Source organism: Phacochoerus africanus, chromosome X, assembly GCF_016906955.1.
Source record: "Phacochoerus africanus isolate WHEZ1 chromosome X, ROS_Pafr_v1, whole genome shotgun sequence".
In the NCBI taxonomy this organism is placed as follows: Eukaryota; Metazoa; Chordata; class Mammalia; order Artiodactyla; family Suidae; genus Phacochoerus; species Phacochoerus africanus.
In genome coordinates, this window is record NC_062560.1 from 129,446,406 (window position 1) to 129,466,020 (window position 19,615).

General features: G+C 48.5%; 1 protein-coding gene across 1 annotated transcript in view; it reads right to left on the reverse strand.

The window, feature by feature from the left end:
- The window catches only part of F8 (coagulation factor VIII), a 95,686-nt gene that overhangs the window by 56,495 nt on the left and 19,576 nt on the right, over positions 1-19,615 (reverse strand). The window contains exons 4-12 of the mRNA XM_047763994.1: positions 16,463-16,675; positions 16,254-16,322; positions 14,099-14,215; positions 11,786-12,007; positions 10,818-11,076; positions 10,202-10,373; positions 6,812-6,905; positions 4,397-4,611; positions 1,985-2,135 (exon numbers count right to left, since the gene is read on the reverse strand). Coding sequence (XP_047619950.1) covers positions 1,985-2,135; positions 4,397-4,611; positions 6,812-6,905; positions 10,202-10,373; positions 10,818-11,076; positions 11,786-12,007; positions 14,099-14,215; positions 16,254-16,322; positions 16,463-16,675 — 1,512 coding nt within the window. The remainder of the gene's footprint in view (positions 1-1,984; positions 2,136-4,396; positions 4,612-6,811; positions 6,906-10,201; positions 10,374-10,817; positions 11,077-11,785; positions 12,008-14,098; positions 14,216-16,253; positions 16,323-16,462; positions 16,676-19,615) is intronic.

Genomic DNA, 19,615 nt, shown 5'->3' on the forward strand with positions numbered 1-19,615 from the left:
ACAGACAGGGTGACGTGTTCTTCCGTCGTAACCAGAACCAGAACTCCAGAAGGCATATACATTTTTGATGTTAAAGGCGTGCTAGTTAGCCAGTAGCGTTGTAATGATCTCAGAGAGACATTACTGAGTGATGGCTTGGAGCGAGATCTTAATTCTCTGCTCAGGAATGGAACCTGGGCAGCCCGGGTGAAAACCAGGAATCCTGGCCCCTAGGCGAGCTGGAGGCTAGAAGCAGACTTGCCCTGATTCTGGCCGCCTGTTGAAAGCAAGAACGTTTCAAGGAGGCAAAGGCTGGACAAACAGGTAAAGTTTCTTGTTAGAGACACAGCACAGCCTGTGGGAGAGCACCCGGAGAAGGGTCTGTTTGTCTAAGGCAGAAGCAAAGCAGGAACACAGACCCAAAGGCGCGGCCTGAGCGGTGCTTTAAGCCACTTGCACGGGGCAGGCCTTCTGGGCCTTTGTTTTCCTTTGGCCAGTTGTCTTGCCTCGTCTTTGGCACCTGACCAGCCCGAGGCCCTCCCCCGTCTGCCTGCGCTTCTTTTGGCCAAGGCGGATTCTAAAGCAAGGCGTGGCGGGAAGCTTATCTGGACCTCTTAGGGCCTGGCGCCCCCTCCCTTTCGGACCCGGAGGGGTCTCTGTGGCCCTGAGCGGGGGGCAGGAGGTGGCCTCTTTGTTCTTCTGCCCGAGCAGGGCTCGGCCCCTCTTTTGATCGTGTCATTACCACCGTTTCACAGGTTCACAGAGGACGAGTACCCCGTGCGTGCCTTGCGCGGGTGTTATTTCTTGCCTCAAGTACAGACAGGCGGCTGCTTGTAAATGTCTGTCCTGCGCCCCCCTATCCTGCCTCCGTAGAATAATCTTTTACTCACAAGCCCACCAGTAATTGCCTTCTGATTTGGGCCGGCTGATAGATATACAGTGCCATCGCAGTGGTTTTCTACTTTGCATCCCTCTGTAGTGAGACTGAAAACTTTTGTCACATTTTTGACCATTCCGATTTGTGTGTTCATCTAGACAGAGACACATACAGAGGGACAACCTTGTGAGGACACAGCAAGATGGCCATCTACAAGCCAAGGAGACGCCTTGACCGCTGACTTCTAGAATCATGAGGCAAGAAATGTCTACAGTGGAAGCCCCTCAGTCAGTGGTACTTCGTTATGGCAAAGCCTAGGGGACTAATACAACGTATGTGTTCATACATGGATATATAATCATGGAAGAATGTGTTTTAACACGGGCTACCTGGATACAAAATGGGAAGCCAAGTAAATATCAAGCAGATCACGTTGTCCACTTCAAATAGGTAGAGCTTGTTTTTGTTTTTTGCTTTGTAGGGCCACACCTGTGGCATATGGAGGTTCCCAGGCTAGGGGGTCAAATCGAAGCTGCAGCTGCCAACCGACACCCCAGCTCACCGCCACGCTGGATCCTTAACCCACTGAGCGAGGCCACGGATCGAACCAGCAACTTCATGGATACTAGTTGGGTTCATTACCGCCGAGCCACAAATATATGTAGTTTTAATTTGTCAACTGTACCTCAATAAAGCCGGAAAAAAGAGGTCAGTTTTTAAACAATGTACAATATGTTAATTTGACTGCTGAATTGTTATAGCTGGCAATTGTTTTATCAAGGGACAAATGCATCCCCTTTTATTTCGCGTGTAATTTACCAACTGAGTGTATTTTGCATTAAGGATGACTTATGTTTGTTTGAGTAAATGAAAACTGTGTGTCTTTTTTGATTTATCCTTTAAAAATAAACGTCTCTGAATATTTGAAGATGCCTTCTAAAGAAAATATATTCATTATATGATCATATTTATGCATTTATATAAAATTGCATATATTCATATGTAACAGTCTTTAAGGAAATATGACTCTTGCATGGCATACGAATGAATGCATTCACTGTAAATCGATTTATGGCTTAAGTTTCCCTTGATCCATTGCCCACTGGACTCAAGGGCTGCTTTACTTACTGTGCATGATGTTAGAAGCTTGGAACTCTGGATCCTGGGGCTGTAATCCATCCGGGTTGGGGAGGAAGCGCTGAATATTCTCTGCGAGGTACCAGCTTTGATTCTCATCGAATACAGAAAACAGGATGACATTTCTCTTGTCTGACATCATCTATTAATTATGGGCATTGAGAGAAAGAAAAACATGCCAGGAATATGACATTAGCCTCAGATTACTAAAGAGCTTTTGTCTGTTGAAGCCTGAGGTGTGCCCCTACCCACTTGTGATCAGCTGGGCTCTGTCTCTCTGGGTCGCTTTGATAGGAACTAGTTCCAGGATTGAGTATCAGCCTAAAAAATTAATTAGTTCACTGAAAGCCCTGGTTATATTGCTGAGGTCAGAGGCAGGCCCATATTGTCTCAAACTTGGCCAAGAATCTTATGCGTGTGTCAGAAGTTGGCGTAGGTCAGTCCCTGTGGCTTGGCTTCAATCCCTGTCCTGGGAAATGAGTGATCTATGATGGCACACATGCAACACACCTATAAGCCTCTGGTTCAATTCCATTGCTGTCAGGACCTGGGAGTGGGGGCGGGTGCCGAGAGCAGTGAGGAGGGCAAGAGGGTGACCGGACCCATTAAATTTGTTCCTTCTGGATCCAAGGCCACATGCTGGCTGATTTTCTTCATTCTTTCCGTATTCAGATTATAGAATTTTCACTTTCTAAAGATTCAAGTGACTATTCAATGTCTTTCTTAAACAATTTAGTCAAGGAAGAGTAATGCTTTCCCTGAACTTTCAGCTACCAAATGCCCTTTCGCAAGGCTGTCAATCCATAAAAAACTAAAAATACCAAACAGAAATCAAATGACCAAGCTAAGATGGATGATAAAATGTTAACTAAGTCTAATACTTCTTGAGTTTTCTGTTTACAGACTTTCAAGTTTTTTTCAGAGGAGGAGTTTTCACAGGAAGCAAGGTTATGAGTTAGTCACTTGCTAGTTGAAGCTGCTAAGATTTACTGTATGACCTATGACTGCAGAAACCAAAATGCTGAGGGCAGGAGATTGCAGAACACAGGTACATCTCAGTCCTCTTCAAAAAAACTGACGGGAAAAGCATAATTCAGAAAAATTAGTCAGGACAAGTACTTATGCCTCTCTGGGTTTGTGCGCCTCGTGTTTTCCCTGCATTAAAGTCACAAAATGTTTTCAGACCAGTAGGAATCCTATGTATCCTAAGTAACCAAATGGACATGTACTCAAGCCTCAGCAATATGGCAATGAGTTATTCTGGAGCCAAGCCATGAGTTTTGTGAAGAATGAAGCTTTTTAAAAAAAATCAGAGTACTTAACTTTATTTTTCTAAAACAGAAGGGGTCCACATTCTGACCATATTCTGAAATATTGATATACTTCCCTGTATTTTCCTCAACATATATTTATTGCACTCCTACTGCTGTGCTAGATGCTGCAGATATGTTCATCTTGAGGTGTCTGAGTCACCCACAGTGAGACATCTAGGGGAGATTCCAGGCTGGCATACAGATTTGTGGGTCATCGAAAAATAGGTGGTAATTGATCATGTGAAAACGGGCACTGGAAACGATCCGACTAGGAACCATGAGATTGCTCAGTGGGTGAAGGATCCGGCGTTGCCGTGAGCTGTGGTGTAGGGCGCAGATGGGGCTCGGATCCTGCGTGGCTGTGACTGTGGTGGAGGCCGGTGGCTACAGCTCCAATTAGACCCCTAGCCTGGGAACCTCCACATGCTATGGGTGCGGCCCTAAAAAGACAAAAAGACAAAAAAAAGGGGGGGGCACTATCTGGGAGCTCTCATTGTGGCTCAGCAGTAACGAACCTGACAATTATCCAGGAGGATGCGTGTTCCATCCCTGGCCTCACTCAGTGGGTTAAGGATCCGTTGTTGCCATGAGCTGTGGTGTAGGTAGCAGACGAGGCTCGGATCCTGCGTTGCTGTGGCTGTGGTGTAGGCCGGCGGCTGTAGCTCTGATTCGACCCCCAGCCTGGGAACATACATCCATATGCTGCAGGTGCGGTCCTACAAAGAAAAGGGGGGGGCAAGATCACCTACAGAGAGTAATTTCAGACTAAGAATGAATATTATATAGAAATATCTAGGGCCCAGGCGCTCCTATCCATCCAGCAGGCAAGTTTATTACACCAAACTTAAATTCGATAAAAGCTGTGAGTTCCCTGGTGGCCCAGCGGTTGGGGATGCAGTGTTGTCACTGCTGTGGCGCAGTGAGAAACCCAGCTCACTTCTTTCAGTGGCGAATGTTGTACACTCCCATGTTTTCTGCAGGCTACAGGGAGACACACACCAAGAGTGCGTAGGACGTGTTGTCTGAAGCTCACATGCATCGTCATTCCTTCTTAGCTTCAGACCCAGCACTGGGAAAGAGGTAAGCTCACCTGGTTTCCTCTTTGGTCTACAGATTCTTTGTAGCAAATGAGGAGAGGGCCAATGAGTCCCGAAGCCAGATCTTTCTCTAGATTAATGGAGCTCGAGTAGTAGCGGGTCAGGCACCGAGGATCGGACTTGGTTGGCCCATCTTCCACAGTCACTGTCCATTTGTACTTGAAAGTCTCTCCTGGCAGAATTGGCATGTCTTTCAAATGTTTCCAACCTACCCGCAGCCAAACCCCAGAAGAGCTTGATTAGAAGTGTAACAAGCCGGGAGTTCCCATCGTGGCACAGTGGTTAATGAATCTGACTAGGAACCATGAGGTTGCCGGTTCGATCCCTGGCCTTGCTCAGTGGGTGAAGGATCTGGCATTGCTGCGGCTGTGGCATAGGCCGGTGGCTACAGCTCAGATTAGACCCCTAGTCTGGGAACCTACATATGCCGCGGGTGCGGCCTTAAGAAAACAAAAGGCAAAAAAATAAAATACTGTAAATGCTGGGTTTTCATTTTTTAAAGTTCAGAATAGATACATAGTAAAAGCAAGAATTTATTTAAAATAATAGTACAAAATGTAAATTTTTTTTGGTCTTTTTGCCTTTTTGGGGGCCACTCTTGCGGCACTTGGAGGTTCCCAGGCTAGGGGTCCAATCAGAGCTATAGCCACCGGCCTACACCAGAGCCACAGCAACACGGGATCCGAGCCCCATCTGCGCCCTACACCACAGCTCACGGCAACGCCGGATCGTTAACCCAGTGAGCGAGGCCAGGGATCGAACCCTCAACCTCATGGTTCCTAGTCAGATTCATTATCCACTGCGCCATGACGGGAACTCCCCGTAAATGTTTTCAACCTTAGTTTTATAAAAGTAAAGGCATGGCTGGCAGCAGCTGAGAAATGGAAGCAGAGAGGAGGGAAACGGGAAAGGGCTGTGTTGTTAGTACCTTTAACTGACACCTAATATCGTAAAGATATAAAAAGTGGGTGTTCAGCATATTTCTTAAATTCTAATAATAGCCAGTCGAGGCACTACAAACACTGATAAAGTCTAAAACGATTGGAGTGGGAAGGAGCACAATGCCTAATCCTCATTTCACACAAAATCAACATATAAAGTCTAAATCTGAAAAGCAAAGGAGTAGCATATAAATGATTTTTTCAAGGTATAGAGATAATCCCCAAAAGTCTAAAACAGAAAGGCTTAAAAATGGATGCCTCTAGGGAATGGAGCTTACAGCCTTTCCATAGTTTTCAGCATGTATTGTTTTGATAAAATAAATATTCACCCCAAATTAAAGAATAGAAAGAAGATTTATAACATCCAATCTACCAAAAGGAAAAATATATATCAAATAAAACTACTTGCTAAAAGAATAAAAGAGTAAAATAATTGTAAGTAAAAATACAAAATGACTGTAAAGCATGTACATTCATCAGTAGTAACACGAATATATCAGCAGTGACACAAGCGTGACTAAGATAAAATCTCCTATTGGAAGGCAGAGATTGGGCACAAAAACAAAACCAATACAGGCTGTTTACACAAGCCAGCCCTAACACGAAATAAACAAAAGTACAGGAAAATAGGAGTTCTCTTGTGGTGCAGTGCGTTGGGGATCCAGTGTTGCCACTGCAGCGGCTTGAGTCGCTGCCGTGGCATGGGTTTGATCCCTGGCCCAGGAACTTCCACATGCTTCCTGCGTGGCCAAATATATATAGATATATGAAAATAATGGCACAGAACAGGTAAACTAGCTGAGAATATGTGGCTGTTAGAAAAGGTTAGAAGACAGTAAGACAATATTTCAAAGGTGCTAAATGAAAAAGGAACCCCTCTCAACCCAGAATTCTTGGTTCTCTTTATGCTCCTTAATCTAAGTGCTGTTATAGGCAAATTACAGTATTGCCATATATATTTAGCTAGTTTACCTTTTGAGTGCTCTTATTTTCCCGTATTGATAAAAGCATAAAGATGTTTCAAAAGTGAAAGTAAAATTAGGAGTTCCCATCGTGGCTCAGCAGTAACGAACCCAGCTAGGAACCATGAAGTTGCGGGTTTGATCCCTGGCCTCGCTCAGTGGGTGAAGGACCCAGCATGGCCCTGAGCTGTGGCGTGACCTGCAGACGCGGCTCGGACCCCAAGTGGCAGTGGCTGTGGCTGTGGTGTAGGCCGGTGGCCACAGCTCCAATTAGAGCCCTAGCCTGGGAACCTTCATATGCTGCGGGTGCAGCCCTAAAAAGCAAAACAAAACAAAACAAAATAAAAACAGTGAAAGCAAAATAAAGCCATTTTCAAATAAAATAAAACTTAGGAGAATAAGGATGGTGGGGTGATAACTGTGCATAATTTGAGTTGTTACTGAGGCTGTGGCCACATCTGTATCCACAGGTAAGTAAGGTCTATGCAATCGAGGTCAGACTGACCTTTTAGAAGTCTCCCTGGGTGCAAAGCGCTGACATCAGTGATTCCATGAGGGTAGATGTTATATGGTCGGCTCGCTTTATTCTTAAATATAATCTGAAAGTATAAATGCAACGTGAGATAAAGGACCAAGACAACTAGGAGCAACAAGAAAAGTGTGGCCAATTCCAGAAAATAAGAGCTGATTTGTATCCATGGTAGAGGGGGTTGAGCCTAGATAATAAAGCTCAAATTCTTGTTCCTTTCATAAAATTGCTCAGACAGCTACTTAGGTTTCTCACGAAAGGCTCCTTCCCATTTATATGAGATTATTTTAGGGAGTTTCCTAGTGGCCTCGTGGGTTAAGGATCCAGCGTTGTCACTTCTGTGGCCTGAGTCGCTAATGTGGTGCAAGTTCAGTCCCTGGCCCAGGAACTTCCACATGCTGCAGGCAAAACCAAAAAGAAAAGCAAGTATTTTACCTGCTTCGGGAAGAATTCCTTGCATCTTCTCACCCTAGGAGTTGCAATTTGGCCGTCTGCTCAGGACGCTGCTTCCCTCAGCCTTTCCCACCTTTAGGGCACAGAATTCCCAACAGTGGGGAGAATAAAAAACCAAAATAAAACTGGAGTTCCCACTGTGGCTCAGCCACAAAACCAACCCAACTGGTATCCATGAGGATGTGGGTTCGATCCCTGGGTTAGGGATTGCTCAGTGAGTTAAGGATCTGGTGTTGCTGTGGCTGTGGTGTAGGCCGGCAGCTGCAGCTCTGATCTGATCCCTAGCCTGGGACCCTCCATATGCCACGGTGTGGCCATAAAAGGGAAAGAAAGAAAGAAAGAAAGAAAGACAGACAGACAGACAGACAGACAGACAGAAAGAAAGAATCTTGCATGGAGGAGCAGGCATGACCAGGAGGACGGTTGACAACGACATTAAGCAAGCGTGGCAGGGGCGTGATGGCAGGGGCATGACGGCAGGGGCCCGAGAAAGAGAGAAAGGCTAGAAGAGTCATAACATGGAAGCAGCACTTAAGAAATCTGAGTATATCAACCGGCCTCTTATCTGAGGTTGCATGATATGAGGATAAAAAAAATCAACTTCTACTTGCAGTCTGGTCTTCAACCCGCTCGTTTGGTAAAACCCACTGCCAGCCTATTCCTTGCCTGCACCTAAGCAGCAGAATGAAATGTCTGCAATGAGCCTCTTTAGATTCATGACCACAGATCACAAGCAGACACGCCAGCTACCCAGCTATCCTGCTATGTTTGCCTACAAAATCACTTTCCCACGCGCTTAGCTGACTAATATTTGCTTCCTGATCCTCAGTCTCAGGTGCTTCTTTTTTCAATGAGAGAAGAAATTCCTCATCCTCCCACCATCAACTTGACCAACCTATATGCATATCTGGCCATGTTTTCTCCTGTTAAAATCAGCTCCTATCGGAGTTCCCGTCATGGCACAGCGGAAATGAGTCTGACTAGGAACCATGAGGTTTCAGGTTCGAGCCCTGGCCTTGCTCCGTGGGTTGAGGATCCAGCATTGCCGTGGCTGTGGTGTAGGCCAGCAGCTGTGGCTCCGATTCAACCCCTAGCCTGGGAACCTCCGTATGCCATGAGTGCGGCCCTAAAGAAAATAAAGAGAAAAAAATGTTTTAAGAAGTAAAATGAGGAAAGCTTGCCTTAAAAATATCAAAACACATTATAAGGTAGCGGTCATTAAAACAGTATGGTAACAGATCCGTTAAAGAGAACAGATTTTAACATTTTAATATATAATAAGAAAGGTATTTTTAAATGAGTGAAAAAAGGATTGGTTGGGCCAATTGGCTGTTGCTTGGGAAAAATCCCTATTTGACACCATGCTCTATACCCAAAAGTAACTTCCAGAGCAATTAAAATGCTTACTGTAAAAGTAAAACTGTAAATGTAAAGGAATAAAATACAATGGCCTATGTTTATAATGTCTTGTGGGTAAGGAGGAGGTTCCAAGGCAGAAAACATAAATGAAGATATCCCCCCAAAATGTAAAGACTGATGAAGGATCCTGGCTACATAAAGACTGAAAATCCTTACAGGACAAAAGCCATCGTAAAGGAGTAACGTACGAGGGACAGACTGGGAAAAATATTTGAAAGATGACTAACAATGGGCTTATATCTGTCATGCACAAAGCCTTCTATAAATATATAAGCAAGAGACGGCCACCTTGATAGAAAACGACAAAATTTACAAGCAGGCAATCACAGAGGGTGTCGTATAAATGGTCTACAAACATGAAACCCAGTGCAGTTTCACACCTAACCAGGGAAATGCAAATGAAGACAACATATTAACCTTTTGCTCATCCAACGGCAACATTTTCTGAAGGGTTATAATATACGTGGTCATCAATGATGTGGAGGAAAAGGTACCCACATACTCTCGGTGGGGGAGGAATTGGTACCCAGTTGTGGAAAGGCACTTTGGCAATGGCTGGTCAGACCCCGTGTCCGGAGAGGCGGCTCGCGGGCGCAGTCCCTTGACCCTGCTCTGCCACGTGCGGGTGCGCCCTGGTCTGCAGTAGCTCTTTACCAGGAGCGGAGGCCCACGCCTTTCCCCGTTTCGGTCTCCAGGAGTCGAGCGCGGCAGGTGCTGGGCCGCCTCTGCTGCCGCGGGAGGCGGGGGCGCATCGGCCCCCCGCCCGCGCTGCCGGAGCCCCGCTTGCTCTGTCTCTTCCCTGAGAATAAGAGCATTGGCCCGGACAGTGTTCGACAGTCTTGGGTCTTCCTGGGTGGCTTTGGCACCACGGTGCCGTAGGCAGCAGTGTCTGGACCTCCGCTCCTGGGTGCCGGCGCAGTGTGGGTCTCGGCTGCCCTCTGTGTAGTTCTGCCTGACACGCCGTGACCGCCCTGATTGTAAAAAAAATACCCACCTATTTTCTAAAACCTCTGTTCACTGAGTCTTCTGTTCTTTGCAGCACAAGCATTGTTCACACCTTACATCAGGGGTCAGGAACCACTTTCTGGAAAGGGGCGAACAGTAAACGCTCTCGGCTTTGGGAGTGACATTCAGTCCCGTCACATATTCTTTTTCTTCTTTTCTTTACAACTCTTAAAAAATGTAAAATCCTTCTAAGTTCCCAGGCTCTCCAAAGAGAGATAAATTTGGCTCCCAACCCTTATTCTGCTGATTCCTGTCCTGCATAACTAGTGGGGAAAGTTGTAGGATGTGTGGGAACGTGTAAGCAATGGGTATTTCAAAGGAGTGGCAGCTGCATGGGTGGCACTAAGTTTGTTTGCTACATACTCATATTTTAAAACAAAATTAGAATCTACCTTTATTTGCGTGACTTTCATGATTTTCAAAAGACCATGCCCATTAGAGACAAGGCTGAATTATGAAGTTTTAAAAAACTCAAAACCCTCAACCTACCAAAAGTGTGTCTCCAACTTCTCCATAAAGTAAAGGTCCCAGGATTCCTGATTCATACGGAATAGCTTTCCGAGTCTTAAATGTTACATCCGTGTAAGCGACGAATCGAGCTTTTTTGTATTTCCTCCCAATCCGCTGAGGACCACTGTTCAAGTAGAGACTTTTATAACTTCTGGATGAGACACAAAAAGATGAGAGGTTGGAGGGGAGAATTCTCCGTAGAGGACAGATGGCTCAAATCCAACTCGAAAATGGCTGATACAATTTCATCAAGGAAAGGAGCGAGAAAAGGACAGGCATTCTTAAGGCTCAGATACGTTAATTTCCAAGCAGATGCATTTCCTTGCCTTTTTTTTTCTTTTTTTTTTTTCATTTTGCACCCCCCCCCCCCAGCATATGGAGCTCCCAGGCCAAGGATCAGATCTGAGCTGCAGTTGTGACCCAAGCCGCAGCGCCGAATCCTCAAGCCACTGTGCTGGGCTGGGGATCAAACCCGAGTCCCAGTGCTCCCAAGCAGCCGCCAGTCCCGTTTTGCCACAGCGGGAGCTCCTGCCCTTGCCTTGGGATTCTCTGCCTTATGGGGAAGCGACAGCACCAAGAGTCGAAAGGGGCTCGCCTGTCACTGGGGCTGGGGACCGCGGGGGCGTAGTCCCAGTCCTCCTCCTCCGCAGAGATGTAGTGCACCCAGGTTTTGGGATGCTTCTTGGCAACCGAGCGGATTTGGATAAAGGGAGACACGTCGTCACCATCGAGCCGGACCACGTCCATGTCCGAGTCATACAAATTGTCATCATAATCTTCCTCTTCATCAGCTTTCCTCTGCAGCTGGGGCTCCTCGGCGCAGCTTTCTACTCTGACGTGAGCCTCCATGCCACCTGGAGACGGGCAAAGCAGGGTCAGGTCCCAACGGGACTCTCTCGCCTCAAGGCGTGTGCCTTTGCTCCGCCTTGCTGGCCTCTCCTGAGTGTTCCCGTGCCCACTCGCGCCGCCTATCCGCTGCTTTCTGGCCTCTTGCCGCGGGCTGTGCCTGACTCTCCTGCACTGGGTGTTTTACCCCTTTTTCGAGACGCACTCATTTGCTCTTATGCTATGCACGAGTACCTCCCTTCTGGAGCTGGCTCTGCGCTTATCATGCCCTGGCTTTTAGAAGAGGAGGCTCGAGGAACAGGCTGTTTTCGTCATTGGGAAGGAAGCCCAGGCCAGAGCGGCCCCTAACGACTTTACACATAGTCCGTTGGATGGTGATGCAAGCCATTGATTTTAGCAAGAGTTTATCAAGAAAAATGTTAGTACAGATATACAGTTCAACACATAGTCCAAGTTCACAAAAACATGCAAAGGTCCAACTTAGAATCAAGGACACACGTTAAAAGGTTTTAAGAGCAGGTCTGCCCGTGCCTAGGGGTAAGCCCTCCAGCAAGTCTATGAGATAAGCTCGGTCTCATCTTCATGCTATAGAAAATGCGGACAATGCTAACACCCACCCTTTCTATGCCACAGAAGGTCTAACAACAGAGGACAGCAAATCCCATTAAAAGAAGAGCTGGATATTGACAACACTCATTTCTGGGATGTGCACGTTACCATGGTGGTGGGAAGAGATATGACAAAACAGTAGGAACTGGCCAAGGTCCATCAGGAATGTCTGAGCAGTAAGGAAAGTTAGTGGCGAGATCTCCAAGGAAGCCTGGCGATGGTGCCTCACGAGAAATGTGTGGCCTTCAAGAAAAATGGAGTGCACTTCCGGGCTGGTGCCCATTCCAATCACGTGCCAGTAGACTGATTTCTTATGACATCCGATCAGACCTGTCAAGTGGGAAGAAGACAGCTGTGATCAAGAAGCAGAGAATCTGAGGAGAGTTCCTGTTGTGGCGCAGCGGAAATGAATCCGACTGGGAACCACAAGGTGGCGGGTTCCATCCCTGGCCTCGCTCAGTGGGTCCAGGAAACGGCCTGGCTGTGAGCTGTGGTGTAGGTCACAGACACGGCTCGGATCCCGAGTTGTGGCTCTAGTGTAGGCTGGCAGCTGTAGCTGCAATTGGACCCCAGCCTTGGAACCTCCATATGCCGCAGATGTGGCCCTAAAAGGCAAAAAAAAAAAAAAAAAAAAAAAAGAAGAAGAAGAAGAAGTAGAGAATTTGAAATGGAAAACACTTTCTTAGACACCATGGACAAATCATTCTTATGGCTTTTCTTTTCTTTCTTTTCTTAGGCCACACCCAAGGCATACGACATTTCCCAGGCCAGGGGTTGAATCAGAGCTAGAGTTGCAGGCCTACACCACAGGCACAGCAGGGCTGGACCCCTGACACACTGAGCGAGGCCAGGGATTGAACCTGCATCCTTAGGGATACTAGTCAGATTTGTTTCCAATGCACCACAATGGGAACTCCCTGGATTTTCTTTTCTTGGCTTGAAATCAAACTTTCCAAGGACACAAGGGTACTGTCTCATTCTGAAATCAGGCATGTTAATTATAGAATTATTGAAAAATTCAGAGAAGAGTTCAGAAAATATCCTTCCTTGTCCTTCCTTACTCTCTTGGGTTTTGAATTTTCCACCTTTCTCTTTCTTGGATTACTCTCTAGTTTTACTGTGGTAAAACCATAAATCCAGTGGCTTCTAAGGGCCACCATTTCTAAAATGTGTTTATTCTTCCCCCAAAGCTGATTTGTCTATGAATTCTAGATTGAAGATAACTTTTCCTTTAGCAATTTTAAGGTATTGCCTTTGTAATGTGACCTATTTCACCCAGGAGAAGCTTAAATATCTTCTCTTTGTTCTTGGGAATTCCACAGTCTTCATTTTGGGTGGGGATCTTTCATTTATTTATCATCTACCTATCTATCTATCCATCTAATCTTTTTAGGACCGCACCCGCAGCGTATGGAAGTTCCTAGGCTAGCACCGGAATTGGACCTGCAGCCTGCAGCCTACGCCACAGCTCACAGCAATGCTGAATCCTTAACTCACTGATCGAAGCCGGGGATCAAACTCGCATCCTCATGGATACTAGTCAGGTTCATAACCCACTGAGCCACAACAGGAACTCCATGTGTGGTGATCTTTTAAAACTTATCCTGGGAATTTTTTTTTTTTTTGGCCTCTCCCACGGAATACAGAATTTCCTGGGCTAGGGATGGAACTTGCACCACAGCAGTGACAGTGTGGGATCCTTAACCATTAGGTCACCAGAGAATTCTGGGAAATTTCCATATGAAGACTCGACTCTTCATTTTAAACACTTTATTCTATCATTTCTAGGAGTTCCTGTGTGGCTCAATGGGTTAAGGATCTGGCATTGTCACTGCTGTGGCTCAGGTTGCTGCGGTAGTGCAGGTTCAACCCCTGGCCCAGGAGCTTTAGAATTCTGCGGGCACGGCCAAAAACAAAAAACTGTTTTAAAAGATGCTCTCAATCTCTTTTGTTTCGCTTTCCGGGAGATTTTCTTTATACTATCTTCTTTCTACTAAGTTCGTATTTTGACAGTCATATTCCTAATTCAGTGAGCGTAGTCTTGTTTCCATTGTTTTTCTCATACAGTCCTATTATTACTTTTTTGTAACTTACTAGAGAGCCTGTTCACTATAAAGGCATCGCCAGGAACAACCAGATGGAAGAGATGCTCAGGGAGACTCCTTTCCGTATCTTTGCACATGCCCTTCGTGTTTCAGGTTTTCCCTAAATGTCTGTCCAGCCTTGGACGCCCATTTGCATTTCAGCAAAAGAAGAGAGAAATCCGTGAGCTCTGTGTCCACGGGCAGTCCTTAATTCTAAACGACTGGAAGAAGCCGCAGCCACTGGCCCCTGGAGGCCAGAATGTTGGGGTGGGAACTGTCTGAGGAGAAGCGGCAGTGAACGCAAGGTGCCGAGGCTCCCAGGGCAGGCTGTGCGTACCTGGCAGAGATCTGTTGACATAGCCATTGACTGTGTGCATTGCAGGCTGGGCCCTGGCAGGTGCGGGATCCATGGCCCGTGTCCAGGAGTCATTTCTTGCTGAGTGCCAACTTTTCCCTGATGAGAGAGGAGGCAAGCCGGGGCCAGGTCAGTGCCTGTCTCTTGGCACCCCCTTTATCCTTCCCTCCCGGCCACCCCGTCAGGCACAGACAGCTCCCGTGAAGCATATGGTCCCACGGCCAGTAAGGAAAAGAGAGAGACAGTTGCCAAAAGGCAGGCCTTTCTCAATGAACCCGATCATCGCTCCCTACATTTAGCCATGACGGTCGGGAGAAAGAAATAAGGACAAATGGCGACTGGGTAAATATGGGCTGGTTTGCACTATGATGATTTCGTCCTATTCATTCGCTGACGTCTTTAAAAGCAAGGTGATGAAAGCGGGCCTAGGCACAGGGCTGCCAGGACCTGGCACTGAGTAATTGCTTCATCCGATGGTACAACGAAAGCCCAGGAACCCAAAGCTTCCCGACCTCCTCCCTAATATAACAGGAGCGAACGCAGCGTTACAAATATCATCTTGGGCAGCTCCTCGAGGCCGCCCCTTTGTGCCGGAAGGGCCCAAAACTTTCGGAAGCGCCAAGCCCCTGGGGAACTCAGCGCATTTATCTGTTCACTCGAGCGTATTCGCTAAGCGCTGCTGCCCCTTAGGCGCTGATGCCGGAGACCAAGACACAGCCTGTGCCTTCAAGGTGCTGAGAGCTGAGCTCGTAGAGACCCGAGGGGGGGGGGGACAATTCCAGTAACAAAGAGGGATGAGAACAGGGCTTTGGGGAGCGCTGTGCGCGAGGGAAAGGAATAGGAGCTTAAAGAGGACGAATACAGACAAAGCTCGAGGGGCTGTGGAAAGACATAAAGAGGCGTCCAACCCAGAGTCAAAGGGGAAGAAGACACTTGGCGTGAAGCCAGGGCCAGGCTTTCCAGGCAGAGGGAACCGCGTGAGCAAAGCGTTCAGCGTGGCGAGGCTGCATCCGCCTCGGTGTCAAGTCCAAGGACCGTAAAGGCTGGAGTTGCGTTTCAGTGCAGCCCCTCCGAGGTGCCAGGGGCACGAACAGACCAGAGCCTGGGCAGGACAGAGAGGGTGGGGTCTCATCTCAGAAGACGGCAGCGCGGGAGGCGACGAGGGGCGAGGAGGTGATGCTGCCGGGGGCGGGGGGAGGGGGGGAGCATCTAACGAAGATGCAGGAGGCGCGGAAGGACTGACTCTCTTAACCCTCACAACCCGCCGGTGAAAACGTGCTTTTTCTTTCCATGTTAAACCTGAGGCCCCTGAGACACCAAGGGCTTAGTAACTTGCCAAAGTTACTCCAAAGAGAGGTTTGCTCAGAGAAACACACAGCAGGAGCGTGGTTGCCGGCGGCGGCGGGAAATGGGAAGATGCTGCTCAGATGGTACAATGCTCGGTTTGAAAATGAATCAGCTCTGGGGATGGAATGAATGCACAGGCGACGTGATAGTCAGGCTGTACTGAACAGTGGAAGTACGCTAAGGGAGTAGGTTTTAGGGGTTCTCACCACACACACCCACAAGGTAACCGTGCGAGGAGATGGATTTGTTAGACTGTGGCCGTCATTTCTCTCTAAAATCAGGTTGTGCACAAATAGGTATAGTTTTTATTACAAAGGTATGTAAAAGATGGAGTTCCCGTCGTGGCTCAGTGGCTAACGAACCCAACTAGGAACCATGAGGACGCGGGTTCGATCCCTGGCCTCACTCAGTGGGTTAAGGATCGAGCGTGGCCCTGAGCTGTGGTGCAGATCACAGAAGTGGCTGGGCTCCCGCGTGGCTGTGGCTCTGGCGTAGGCCGGCGGCTGCAGCTCTGATTGGACCCCTAGCCTGGGAACCTCCATGTGCCACGGGTGCGGACCTAGAAAGACAAAAAGACAAAAAAGAGGGTGTGTAGAAGATAACGGGGGGCATTTTTTTCCTGGAATTCATCACGTGGCCGGGGCTTCATTCCTGGACAGCAATGGCCTGTGCTCTTTCTTCGTAGCATCCCTTCCTCTGGACGGTAACAGCCCTGGTGCTTAGGTACCAGATTAAACGGAGAGATCTCCCTTCTTTCAGGAGACCAAAATTCAGATTGCCGCGCACTAACCTTCATCAAAGACAGCAAAAAGTAGTACAAATTCGTGCAGGTTCTGGGTCCTTTCTCTGGTCAGACTCCCTGAAAAAGACATGAGAGCATTTACCTTCTACTGAAAAGGCCATCCGAGGAACGCGGCCCCATATGCCACTGCAGTGACAACGCCAGATCCTTAACCCACTGAGCCACGAGAGACTCCCTCTACCCTTTCTCATACGCACCTTCTCTACAAACCAGCAGGGCTCCAATGAGGCCCGAATTCAGGTCTTTCACCAGGTCCACGTGAGACAGGTATGAGTAGGTGAGACATGGTGGGTCAGAGGCTGTTGGACCATTTTCTTTCAGGACCTGCCAGACGTAGGTTTGGCTTTTACCAGGAAGGACTTTATCATCTTCCTTCTCCCTTTGGCTGGTGTGATCCTCATATTCAGCGCCTAAGTCAGGAAGGAAGAAGATGGTCCTTTCTTTGTTTTCTCGTTGTCTTTTTAGGGCCGTACCTGCGGCATTTGGAGGGTCCCAGGCCAGGGATCGAATTGGAGCGAAAGCTGCCGGCCTCCACCACAGCCACAGCAACGCGGGATCCGAGCCGTGTCTGCAACCTACACCACAGCTCACGGCACTGCCAGATCCTGAACCCACTGGGCGAGGCCTGGGATCGAACTCACAACCTCATGAATTCTAATCACGTTCATTCACCGCTGCGCCACGACGAGAACCAACTTTATCGTCGCTAGCACACTCTACACAAGAAACGGCCTTTCTGAAACTTAACTTGGATACTGACAAGCGACAGGGACAGATGGGGAGAAGCCTCACATATACGCAGACATGAGCGGCTGAGGGGTTCTCCGAGAACTCCAGATTCGAACCAACGATATCGCGTCCTTATTGCGTCTTTTCCTCTAATTTGAGTCAACTGAATTCAGTAGATGCGCCCTGGGTACCTCGTCCCAGACTCTTTCCTAAGCACTGGTGAGGGTCAGGGAAGGGGAGAGGCACAGCTTTCTGAACCTTTTTAACTGGGTTCGTCTTCTCTGCGGGGGCAGAGACCCTATGAGGGGCAGAGATTTGCGGGCCACCCACATCCTCAGGACGGTTAAGCTGACCTCTGCACCGCCGAGTGCTGAACCCCTTCATTGCATCTAAACACTCGGGACAATTAGCTGCGTCCAGAAGCAACAGCAGGCCGCCGCCTGTGCTTGGCAGCCCCCGGTGGGCATGTTAAAAACCTGAGTGGCAGCCGGGGTGCAGAGTGTGGTTCAGGTGTCTGTGCGGCTGTGGGCTGGTGTCACAGTCTGAATGGTGAGCGCCTTTGGAGAGGGAGGCAGGGGATCGTGGAGGGGTAAAGAAGGAGCCATCTCACCGCGTAACCATCACGTTTAATTTCTTTTCTTTCTTTCTTTCTTTTTTTTTTTTTTTTTGTCTTTTTGCTATTTCTTTGGGGCCGCTCCCACGGCATATGGAGGTTCCCAGGCTAGGGGTCGAATCGGAGCCGCAGCCACCAGCCTACGCCAGAGCCACAGCAACGCAGGATCCGAGCCGCGTCTGCAACCTACACCACAGCTCACGGCCACGCCGGATCGTTAACCCACTGAGCGAGGGCAGGGACCGAACCCGCGACCTCATGGTTCCTAGTCGGATTCGTTAACCACTGCGCCACGACGGGAACTCCACGTTTAATTTCTTAAAATGCAGTAAGTAAAGATGGCAAAATGTGAGGATTTAGCAGAGTGAGGTAATGGGTACTTGTTTGCTTCTTCTATTATTTCCTGTACAGGTTTTTGCTTGAAATATTTCATGAGGAAAATACCCTTTTCCCCAATACTAAGGTTGGTAGGAGGGGGGGGGGGTTGATGACAGGCTAAGAGCACGGGAAAGCTCTACCGTCTTGGGGAGAAGGACAGGGAACGGATTGGTAGAACAACAGCAGTAGGAAGCCGAGGTATTACAAACATCGGGCTCATACAGTCCGTGTGGCTGTGTTATTTTTATTTCTAGTATGACCAATCGCTTGGTTGCCAGTAGGACAGGTGGAGAACAGATTTAACCGGGACAGAGGTTTAGCCAAGCGCACAGAACGGAGATCCAGGAGGCCATGGGTGTGGAAAGCCCAGGGCATCTAAGCTGGGCCTGAGGAAGCGAGGCCGATGGTGAAAAACTGTAGGGCAGGGCAAGGGGGATGCTGGGGACAACGGAGAGTCGTTGGAGGGGAGAGAAAAACAGCTGGAAAAACAGGTGATGCTCGGAAGGTTGAACCTGAGATTTCGGCTTCTGCTCAGGTTGCTAATAACAAGGTCAGTCCTTCCGTGAAGACGAAGGTGATGTGTCGGGACCAAGTGCAGCAGGCCGTTAGGTCTATACCTGAAGCTACTCATGCCTAGTTCCTTGGCAAGGTCTTTGCCTCCATCAGAGTCTTACCTGAGCTTGTACATCAGCCACCTACAAACATTCTAAGCAGGAGCTCCCACTGTGGCTCAGTGGTGATGAACCCGATGAGTATCCATGAGGACACGGGTTCGATCCCTGGCCTCACTGAGTGGGTTAAGGATCCTGCGCTGCTGGGGCTATGGTGAAGGTCGGCAGCTGCAGCTCTGATTCGACCCCTAGCCTGGAAACCTCCATATGTCGCAGGTGTGGGCCTAAAAAAAGCCTAACTAACTAACTAAAATCATCCAAGCAGAATGTGTCTGCTTCCAATGTCCTTGGTCAACCTCTGCCCCCCCCCCCCCCGCCCCGCCCCAAGCATCTGGTGAGTCAGCCTTGCCCCGGGCCTCGCCTCAGCCCCCCCCCCCCGAAGCAGGCCTGCTCAGACACTCTGAACTCCTGTGTGTCCAGTAGGCGTGGGGCCACCCATTCGGAGTCCCATGCCAAGGATTTGTGCCGGTCTCAGTCCTGAAGGCCACAGCTCAAGGACCCTGGGCTTCAGAGGCTACTCCGGGCCCGTCTCGGGTGCCTTCGGCTGGTTTTCTCTTGCGGATCTCTGCTCGGCAGCTTTGGGCCGGCCCCTCTCACGGCGTATTCCCCCACGCTGTCTTCCGTGCCTCCCCCAAAGGGTTGCAGGTCGTGGCCAACATCATCTTAGTTCTACTCAGAGCCTCATTCTATGGACCTGCTTGCAGGCTAGGCTGGCGTTTTAGAACCCCACTCGTCCAGGGAAGAAATCAAAACCATTTCTCCAGTAATGGGTTTCCATTTTCAGCTTATGACCAAACCTGAAATTTCCACCCACCTGCTTTTCACTCCTCTTCTGGGTCCTGTGACGGACACTGCAGGGGAACTAGATATCTTGGCATATACATCATACGCTTTAATTTTTTACCTTTTGGCCACGCCTTTGGCACATGGAAATTCCAAGGCCAGGGATAAAACCCATA